The sequence below is a fragment of the Erythrolamprus reginae genome, chromosome 10 (assembly GCF_031021105.1).
Source record: "Erythrolamprus reginae isolate rEryReg1 chromosome 10, rEryReg1.hap1, whole genome shotgun sequence".
Classification (NCBI taxonomy): domain Eukaryota; kingdom Metazoa; phylum Chordata; class Lepidosauria; order Squamata; family Dipsadidae; genus Erythrolamprus; species Erythrolamprus reginae.
The window spans coordinates 48,295,122-48,306,207 of record NC_091959.1 but is presented as its reverse complement, the minus strand read 5'-3'; the positions used below and the strand labels follow the sequence as shown (position 1 = coordinate 48,306,207).

The window sequence follows — 11,086 nt, the reverse complement described above, 5'->3', positions numbered from 1 at the left end:
GCTAGCAAGTTGGCAGATGGAGATTGGTCAACGTGATGGGCTTGGGGGGGATGTGAGGGCAAGGGCTTGAACTTTCAACTGGCTGGAGAAACCCCTGGGAGTTGAGATTTGGGTTTCTCCCAGATGTTGCAACACGGCTCTGCGAATAAATCTATCTATCTATCTATCATCTATCTATCTATCTATCTATCTATCTATCTATCTATCTATCTATCTATCTATCTTTCTATCTATCATCTATCTATCTATCATCTATCTATCTATCTATCTATCTATCTATCTATCTATCATCTATCTATCTATCTATCTATCTATCTATCTATCTATCTATCTATCATCTATCAATCTATCTATTATCTATCTATCTATCTATCTATCTATCTATCTATCTATCTATCTATCTATCTATCCATCTATTGGATTTGTATGTCGCCCCTCTCCGTGGACTCGGGCTGGCTAACAACAGTGATAAAAACGGAATGTAAAAATCCAATAATAAAACAGCTAAAAACCCTTATTATAAAACCAATCATACATACAAACATACCATGCATAAATTGTAGAAGCCTAAGGGGAAAGATTATCTCAGTTCCCCCATGCCTGACGGCAGAGGTGGCTTTTGAGGAGCTTACGAAAGGCGAGGAGGGTGGGGGCTATTCTAATCTCTGGGGGGAGTTGATTCCAGAGGGCCGGGGCCGCCACAGAGAAGGCTCTTCCCCTGGGCCCTGCCAACTGACATTGTTTAGTTGACGGGACCCGGAGAAGGCCCACTCTGTGCGGCAGACTGTTGCATAATCGCTGGGATTCGTGGAACTTTGAGGAATACTTTGCCTCGAATTCTGGTTTAATTTCTGATGCTGTTTGGAACCGCCGCTGAGCCTACCTCTGGACAAATCCCTTGGGTCTGATTCAGCGTGACGATCAGATTTGTCATGACGAAAACCGTGTTCTCAGCCTAAAGAAAGGAAAGAAGCAAGATGGAAAAAACAAGCTGAAACGGTGAGGGCGTTTGATCTGGATTCGAATCCTGAAAATGCAACATGAAAACTGCCTTCCTTTAGGAACAAAGCATCTCTTGAACTAAAGATCCATCTTCACAGACTACAAAAAAATAAATAAATTACCGCTCATTACTTACAAAGCCACATTTTCCAACCAATGTGGAGCTGCTGGAAAGTGAACCCAAGAACAAAGGGGCACAATCTGAGGTTAGTTGGGGGAAATATCAGAAGCAACGGGAGAAAAATATTATTTGACTGAAAGAGTCGTAGATCCTTGGAACAAACTTCCAGCAGACGTGGTTGGGAAATCCACAGTCACTGAATTTAAACATGCTTGGGATAAACATATATAATTAATAATAATGATAATTTATTAGATTTGTATGCTGCCCCTCTCCGGGGACTCGAAGTGGCTATATCCATCCTAAGATTATTATTATTATTGTTATTATTATTATTATTATTATTATTATTATTTATTGGATTTGTATGCCGCCCCTCTCCACAGACTCGGGGCGGCTAACAACAGTAATAAAACAGTATAATCCAATACTAAAAACAGTTAAAACCCATTATATAAAAACCAATCATACATACAGACATACTATGCATAAAATTTTAAAGGCCTAGGGGGAAAGAATATCTCAGTTTCCCCATGCCTGATGGCAGAGGTGGGTTTTAAGCAGCTTACAAAAGGCAAGGAGGGAGGGGGCAATTCTAATCTCTGGGGGGAGTTGGTTCCAGAGGGCCAGGGCCGCCACAGAGAAGGCTCTTCCCCTGGGTCTCGCCAAACGACAAAGATAAAATACGGGAGTTAGTATAAGGGCAGACTAGATGAACCATGTGGTCTTTTTCTGCCATTAGTCTTCTATGTTTCTATTTATATAGGACCACCCAGTTTCCATGACAAGTGAAAGATTAATTTAAATATATTTATCCCGGGGTTAAGTGCAGGATGAGTTACACGCTGTAAGGAGTAAAATATGGACTAGTAGATAAGGAATTTTGGAGCAAATACAACTATGAACTCGCAGAGGCGGGTTGGAGACAGATGGACAAATATTTCTCCAGTTATCTCATATTTCCCTTAGCGTTGCTATCACGGTAGCTAAAAACACCAGTGCTTTCTCACAGAAGCCAACCACCGTCATCAAAAATTGCTCACAACAAATTCAGACATGGATGGAAGAAATATTGGATTATAAACTTGAGATGAAACCAGAAATGTACTTATTAAGAATAATTAGAGGCAAACATAATAAAGAAAATTATTACTTAATAAATCATATACTCACAGCTGCAAGATTAGCATTTGCACAAGTATGGAAGCAAGAAAAGGCCCCAAACGAAGAAATGGTGATTAAAAAAATATTAGACTGCGCCAAATTTAGCAAATTAATATACGAGATACAAAACCAACAAAATAAGGACTATTACAGAGTGTGGGAGAAATTATACAACTGGGTGGAAATCAAGAAAAATGTATAGTAAATAGAATTGTAAAAGATAAACTTTGTATACCTATAAATTGTAAATGTTTAATGTTGTTTGTATGGTGTTTAAATGTTTGTATGTTAAATAAAATCATTAAAAAATAAAAATAATAATAAAAAAAATTGCTCACAACAGAAACTAGAGGTTGCAAGCCAAGTTGTACTCTGTTAGTAGAGATTAAAGGAAGGAATCCTTCTAAATCTCCCAAAACCACAACATTGGTGATCCACGGACTCACCTGAGGTGGGATGACGTAATCCGCCACATCCCAAATCCTGGGTCCCATGTCGGAGGTGTTGGTCATGGTGACACCTTTCAATTTGGTAGTTACGGAGCTGACCACCGAGTCGGTGTCTTGGTAGCCTTTTTGCAGCACAAAGACCCAACTACAAGGAAGAGGGGGGAAAGTTCTCAATATGGCTGCCACGAAGGGAAAGAAGATGGATTTAGATACGGTGGGTCTGAGCTTGTATGTTTTACTTTAATTCCTTAGTGCTTAGTTCTTAGATAGATGATAGACAGACAAGCAGACATATATAGACAGACCAAGAAATAGACATACACTGACATGTATTGACCAACATAGACCGATATAAATAGATGATAGCTACTGTAGATAGATAGATAGATAGATAGATAGATAGATAGATAGATAGATAGATAAATGATAGATAAATGATAGATAGATGTTAAATAGGTAAATGATAGATAGATAGATTGATAGATATTAAATAGATAGACAGAGATAGATAGATAGATGTTAGATAGATTGATAGATAGATAAGATAGATGTTAAATAGATAGATAGATAGATAGATAGATGATCGATAAATGATAGATAGATGTTAGATGTTAGATAGATTGATAGATAGATAAGATAGATATTAAAGATAGATAGATAGATAGATGTTAGATAGATTGATAGATAGATAAGATAGATAGATAGATGTTAAATAGATAGATAGATAGATAAGATAGATGTTAAATAGATAGATAGATAGATAGATAGATAGATAGATAGATAGATAGATAGAGATAGATGGATAGATATGTAACTTGTTGCTTGTATCCTTAAGATTTTTATTAACATTGTTTCCCGATTGCTTATTTGACTCCTACCGTATAACAATCATTAAGTGTTTTTTACCTCATGATTCTTGGCAAATCTATATTTTCTTTTATGTACACTGAGAGCATCTGCACCAAAGACAAATTCCTTGTGTGTCCAATCACACTTGGCCAATAAAGAATTCTATGTAATGATGGGATAGGTAGATAGATAGATAGATAGATAAGATAGATAGATAAATAAGATAGATAGATAGATAGATAGATAGATATACAACCCCCTATATGACAGATGGAAAAGGCTTATCTTGTCTCCGTGCTGTTTAATTGACCATTTATTTTAATGAGAATATTGCATATTTTTCATGTAAAGGATCATAAACTAGCCTGGGGGGTGGTGGCCTTGCTTGAATCTATGATGATGAGAAAGATGTTGTTTTATTTATTTGTCAAACAGAAATACAGTCAAATGAACAAGATGGGGGGGGGGGGAAAAACCCTAAAATGTGACATGACAATAGGCACCTTCGTGCAGCCCCCCACCCCCACCCCCACTTAGGAAAATACGGCATGAGGCCCACAGAAATTAAATATCACATTGTTGCTGAGGAAGTTTGTGGTGCTTTTATTTTTCTCTGACCCTTATAGACATTTACAGCCCCCCCCCCCCCCGTCAGAAGCCCAGTCAGGTGGGAAAAGGTTTTTCAGTGAGCAAGGCCTCAACCCTCAACTGAGGGGAAAAGTTTTCCTTATCTCATTTATCTTTTCTTCCCTTCAAATATGTTCACTTATACTTTTATATCTTTTCTTCTATTATTTTCTTCATTTATATTATTACATATCTGTTCTCTTCAATGTGTATTATGTATTGGACAAAATAAATAAGTAAATAAATAAGTAAATAAGTAAATAACCATGCAGTGGAAGACGCTGTGAGGAAGAGGGGGGAACTTCTCAAAATGGCCGCCTCCAAGGGAAAGAAAATGGATTTAGATACGGTGGGTCTGAGCTTGTGTTTCATTTTAATTCCTTAGTGCTTAATTCTTAGATAGATAGACAGACAGGCAGACATACATAGACTTAGACAGACCAAGAGATAGACATAGACTGACATATATTGACCAATATAATAATGATATAAATAGATGATAGCTACTGTAGATAGATAGATAGATAGATAGATAGATAGATAGATAGATAGATAGATAGATAGATGTTAAATAGATAGACTGATAGATAGATAGATAGATAGATAGATAGATAGATAAGATAGATAGATGTTAGTCAGTTAGTGAGAGAGAGAGAGAGAGAGAGAGAGAGGATAGATAGGTATAGATAGATATGTAACTTGTTGCTTGTATCCTTAAGATTTTTATTAACATTGTTTCCTGATTGCTTATTTGACCCCTATGACAATCATTAAGTGTTGTACCTCATGATTCTTGACAAATGTATATTTTCTTTTATTATACTGAGAGCACCTGCACCAAAGACAAATTCCTTGTGTGCCCAATCACACTTGGCCAATAAAGAATTCTATGTAATGATGAGATAGATAGATAGATAGATAGATAGATAGATAGATAGATAGATAGATAGATAGATAGATAGATAACCGCCTATATGATTGATGGAAAAGGCTTATCTTGTCTCTGGGCTGTTTAATTCACCATTTATTTTAATGGGAATATTGCATATTTTTCATGTAAAGGATGATAAACTAGCCTGGGGGGGGGTGGCCTTGCTTGAATCTATGATGATGAGAAAGATATTGTTTTATTTATTTGTCAAACAGAAATACAGTCAAATGAACAAGATGGGGAAAAAAACAAACCCTAAAATGTGACATGACAATAGACACCTTCGTGCAGCCCCACCCCCACCCCCACCCCCCTTAGGAAAATATGGCATGAGGCCCACAGAAATTAAATAACAGGTTGTTGCTGAGGAATTTTGTGGTGCTTTTATTTTTCTGTGACCCTTATAGACATTTACAGCCCCCCATCCTCTGTCAGAGGCCCAGTCAGGTGGGAAAAGGTTTTTCAGTGAGCAAGGCCTCAACCCTCAGCTGAGGGGAAAAGTTTTCCTTATCTCATTTATCTTTTTTTTTTTTCAAATATGTTCACCTATACTTTTATATCTTTTCTTCTATTCTTTTCTTCATTTATATTATTACATATCTATTCTCTTCAATGTATATTATGTATTGGACAATATAATTAATTAATTAATAAAAAAAACATGCAGTGACAGATGCTGCCGTTCCCAGCCAATGGGAGGCCGTCTGGGGCTGTGTGGCTGGCCGAAGAGCCAATGAAATGGTGGACCCGCCCAAACTGGGCAACCAATCGGCTGTTTGGGCGGGGGGGAGAGGGCTATAAAAGGGGCAGCAGGTCAGGGCATCTCTCAGAGAGCTGAAGAGGCAGATGGAAGAGCTGAGTCCAGTCACTCCCTGGCTGCTGCTGCAGCAATGGGGGCAGCATTTGAGGCAGTTGAAGGCCTTTCCAGGCCAGAGGCCTCTGGGATAGAAGCTGAAGAGGCCAGAAAGGCCAGAAGAGGCAGCCATGAGGGGGGGGGCAAAAGGGCTGAAGTCACTTTCTGTTGGGCCTCTCTGAACCCCCCCCCCTCCTGGGCTGGTCTTGAAGAGACCATAAGAAGCCAATAGAGCTGGAGGACCAAAGAGGCCAGAGCAGCAGTTCTGGGGGCCATAGAGCTGAAGCCCCTTCGGAGGGATCTGAGGTAGAAGCTGAAGAGGCCAGAAGGGCTGGAAGAGGCCACAGCGGCAGCAATGAGGGGGAGGCAAAAGGGCAGAAGTCACTTTCTGTTGGGCCTCTCTGAACACCCCCCCCCTCCTGGGCTGGTCTTGAAGAGACCATAAGAAGCCAATAGAGCTGGAGGGCCAAAGAGGCCAGAGCAAGCAGTTCTGGGGGCCATAGAGCTGAAGCCCCTTCGGAGGGATCTGAGGTAGAAGCTGAAGAGGCCAGAAGGGCTGGAAGTGGCCACAGCGGCAGCAATGAGGGGGAGGCAAAAGGGCAGAAGTCACTTTCTGTTGGGCCTCTCTGAACACCCCCCCCCCTCCTGGGCTGGTCTTGAAGAGACCATAAGAAGCCAATAGAGCTGGAGGAACAGAGGCCAGAGCAGCAGTTCTGGGGGCTATAGAGCTGAAGCCCCTCCAGAGGGATCTGAGGTAGAGGCTGAAGAGGCCAGAAGGGCCGGAAGAGGCCAAAGCGGCAGCCATGAGGGGGAGGCAAAAGGGCAGAAGTCACTTCCTGCTGGGCCTCTCTGAACCCCCCCCTCCAGGGCTGGTCTTGAAGAGACCATAAAGAAGCCAATAGAGCTGGAGGGCCAAAGAGGCCAGAGCAAGCAGTTCTGGGGGCCATAGAGCTGAAGCCCCTTCGGAGGGATCTGAGGTAGAAGCTGAAGGGCCGGAAGAGGCCAAAGCGGCAGCCATGAGGGGGGGGAGGCAAAAGGGCAGAAGTCACTTTCTGTTGGGCCTCTCTGAACCCCCCCCCTCCTGGGCTGGTCTTGAAGAGACCATAAGAAGCCAATAGAGCTGGAGGACCAAAGAGGCCAGAGCAGCAGTTCTGGGGGCCATAGAGCTGAAGTCCCTCCAGATGGATCTGAGGTAGAAGCTGAAGAGGCCAGAAGGGCCGGAAGAGGCCAAAGTGGCAGCAATGAGGGGGGGGGGGGCAAAAGGGCAGAAGTCACTTCCTGCTGGGCCTCTCTGAACCCCCCCCCCTCCAGGGCTGGTCTTGAAGAGACCATAAGAAGCCAGTAGAGCTGGAGGGCCAAAGAGGCCAGAGCAGCAGTTCTGGGGGCCATAGAGCTGAAGCCCCTCCAGACGGGCCTGACCTGGAGGCTGGCTGGAAGGGCCAGAAGAGGCCAAAGCAGCAGCCATGGGGGAGGGGGGGCAAAAGGGCAGAAGTCACTTTCTGTTGGGCCTGGGCTGGAGGCTGGAAGAGGGTCTAAGTCACTCCCCACTGAGCTGACTGACATAATTTGGACAAGGGGGGGGGGCTTGGAGTAACCAAAGAGCTGGAGGTCCAGAAGTGCCAAAGAGGCCCTTTTATAGAGTAAAGGAGATGGAGCCTCCACAAAAGTATGAGTTGGCGGAGTAGGATAAGTCAAGGACCCTGCAAGACCCTCTGGGGAGGAGTTGCTACAAGGACCCTGCTGCTTTCCTGAGTTACATCTGAGCCAACCAGCTTGTGTGAATCTCACCCTCCCTTGTCCGGGAAATGAGAGCTGAATCCTGCCAATACAGTATATTGTGTATTGTTAATAACTCTGGGCTTTGAGGAACAGACTGTTGCAATAAACCAAGTCAAAACCTAGATTTAATTACTTTCGTTTTGAGCTGCCCTTTGAAACTCTGTAAAAAGCAGCTTAATTTAGGAGCCACTCAACGTCTGGGAAAACCTCCACGTCAAAAGGTGAACTTTGGGGGAATAATAGCTGAAGATGAGTCCCCACAGAGGACACAAGGCTAGTGTGTTTCCTCTTAGGACAAACCAGGAGTAGGAAAGGTGAGTTTTGCCCTGTACAAACATAGTTTGGCATTAGAGGGAAAGAAACTCAGGGTCAAATTGCTGATAAAGCGGAAGAGAATAGAGATAAGAGCATTGCGAGAGAGTTTGCGCCAATCAAATCAGCTGGGGAGGAGATGGCTTTTCTGCTGTGGGACTGAAAACTGACACAGGCAGCTGTTCAACAGGTAGAGAGCCTAGAGATGGACCTTTTGCCTCAATCCAGGGGTTGTGAGTTTGATCCTAGGTGGAGGCAGATGTAGGCTCTCCTGCTTGGGCAGGGGGTTGGACTAGATGACCTCCAAGGCCCCTTCCAACTCTTAATCCCTCGGCTGTTAAATAGACCCTGCAGGCAAAGCAGCAGCTCCAGGCTGGGAATCCTGGGCGACGCCCTCTAGTACTACGCCTGTTTGAGAAACTTGTGAAGCGCTTCCGAACTAGTTAAGGTGCTAGTCCCTAACAGGAGGAAAAAAGGAGAAACTCGTGCCTTCCTTACCCGATGACGCCCTCTACCCCTGTTTGAATTTACGAAGCCCTTCCGAACCTCGCAAGTTTGGAACTTGCGCCTTGTCAAGGCATTAGTCCCTAAGAGGAGAGGAAAAAAAGAAACTCACGCCTTCCTTACCCATCATCTACTCTGTTTGAATTTAGGAAGAAGCACTTCCAAACCTTGCAAGTTCAGAACTTGCGAAACCCTGCTGAACTTGTCAAGGCGCTAGTCCCTAAGAGGGGGGGGGGGAGAGGAGAACCTCACGCCTTCCTTACCGGATGACGCCCTCTACCCCCGTTTCAATTTATGAAACAGTTCGGAACTTGCGAAACCCTTCCGAACTTGTCAAGGCGCTAGTCCCTAAGAGGAGGAGGGGGGGGAGAGGAGAACCTCACGCCTTCCTTACCGGATGACGCCCTATATACCCCCTGTTTGAATTTACGAAGCCCTTCCGAACCTCGCAAGTCCGGAACTTGCGGAAACCCTTCCGAACTTGTCAAGGCGCTAGTCCCTAAGAGCAGTGGGGGGGGGGGAGAAAAGAGGAGAACCCGGCGCCTTCCTTACCCGATGATGTAGGCCAAAATCAACAGCTGGACCAGCCGGTTGGCGAGCCCCACTTTGCGGCTCTGGATGGCGACGATCCTCGGGGTGTCGTACTCGAAGAGGAAGTCGTACAGGGGCCCGCAGCGCTTCCGCGGGGCGCCCTCCGTCTCCGCCATCCGCGCTCCGGTGCCGGACAAGCCCGCGACGAGAAACGGCCGCTTCCTGCCGCTCGTCCGCCCGCCGCGTGTGGCAAGAAACGCCGGGCCGCCTCCAAGCCGGGAGTCGCCTCCGGGCCCTGCGATTGGCTGCGGCAGGACGAGGCGCTTCCCACCCGCCGGGCATCCTCGCCTCGACGCGCCTCTGCCCCAGCTCCGCTCAGGCAAGAGAAGGCGGCTGTGTAACCTTCACCAGGTGTTTTACTATGTGTATATAGATATATACCCACTAAAACCCTCATTGTGCATTGGATAAAATAAATAAAATAAAAATACAAAAACAAAACCCTCTCCCCAAACGGCCTCCCTGTGAAGCGGCTACTCCACCTCCCACCGCAACAACACACGAGCACTTACTAGATTTCAACTCAAGGTCCACCGCTCCAAACTAGGCTGCAAAAAAACCCCCCACGACTTCAGCAATAGTGGACGCCTGGAATGCACTGCCTGGCTCTCTGGTTTCTACTCCTAACACCCCCAAAATCTTTAACCTTAGATGGCTAAAGCAGTGTTTCCCAACCTTGGCAACTTGAAGATATCTGGACTTCAACTCCCAGAATTCTGGGCTAAAGGCATGGCTAGTTTAATGAAAAGAAGGACCAGGGGAATCATGATAGTAGTAGTAGTAGTAATAATAATAATAATAGTAGTAGTAGTAGTAATAATAATAATAATAATAATACAACAACAACAGAGTTGGAAGGGACCTTGGAGGTCTTCTAGTCCAACCCCCTGCTTAGGCAGGAAACCCTACACTACTCCAAAGAGATGGTGATCCAACATCTGCTTAAAAACTTCCAAAGTTGGGGCATTCACAACTCCTGGAGGCAACTTCTGTTCCACTGATTCTGTCAGGAAATTTCTCCTTAGTTCTAAGTTGCTTCTCTCCTTGTTTAGTTTCCACCCATTGACTGCAAAAAAATACGACTTCAGCAACAGAGTAATCAATGCCTGGAGTGCACTACCTGACTCTGTGGTTTCTACTCCTAACACCCCCAAAAACTTTAACCTTAGTAAATTGATCGGCAACCAATGCAGACTGCGGAGTGTTGGTGTAACATGGGCATACCTCAATGAGTCTCATCAGTCCATTAAATAATGTTAAGATATCACACATGATGCTACATTGGAATTTAACCGGGTGCCATATAAATCAGAAGCTTAATGAGGCTGCAAATTTTATGCATGTGCTAATTGTAAAATAATTGTTCAGCCTGAATTCCTAGGCATATTTGCCTAGCGGTTCAGCCTGCTTATTTTAATCCGGAATCAATGTGGATCAAGAGAGCAATTCAGATCCCAGCTAGACCTACCTGTAGATCAATTCTATAGGGAAAACCAGATAGGTCCTTCTCTGACAGCAAAACAGAACTGGATTTAGTAGCCAAGCCTTTAGTTGACTTTTTAAAATATATAATTAAGCCTAAATACCGCCATGAAAATGCCAACTGGAATTGCTGGTCCACAACTACAAAGTAATTAATCTTCTTTGGGTGGTTTTTTTTTTTACTAGACCTTTTTTTTTTTTAATAATAATTTTTATTGGTTTAAAATACATATACATATATACACATTTACAAAAATATAATAAAAATAGATAAAAAATAAACAAACCATAAAACAAAACAAACACAAACAAACAAAATAATAATAATATAATTAATTACTTATTTAAGTACAATAAACAATAATAACTATAACAATAAACAAATAGTATAATATATATTATTTAAATTTAAATTCTCTTAT

The 11,086-nt window shown here is 43.3% G+C and overlaps 1 protein-coding gene across 3 annotated transcripts in view; it reads right to left on the bottom strand.

Moving 5' to 3' along the window:
- Positions 1-9,427, bottom strand: part of LOC139173412 (P2X purinoceptor 4-like) — a 20,028-nt gene extending 10,601 nt beyond the window's left edge. For 2 of the 3 annotated variants that reach the window (XR_011560025.1, XR_011560026.1), the window contains exons 1-3: positions 9,144-9,389; positions 2,734-2,881; positions 884-955 (exon numbers count right to left, since the gene is read on the bottom strand). Coding sequence is in view for 1 of the 3 variants with exons in the window: in XM_070763227.1 (XP_070619328.1) it covers positions 884-955; positions 2,734-2,881; positions 9,144-9,298 (375 nt within the window). In the remaining 2 variants the exon portion in view is untranslated. Of the gene's footprint in view, positions 1-883; positions 956-2,733; positions 2,882-9,143 lie in introns of all 3 variants that reach the window. The other variant, XM_070763227.1, reaches the window with a different exon arrangement.
- Between the last annotated feature and the right edge of the window lie 1,659 nt (positions 9,428-11,086).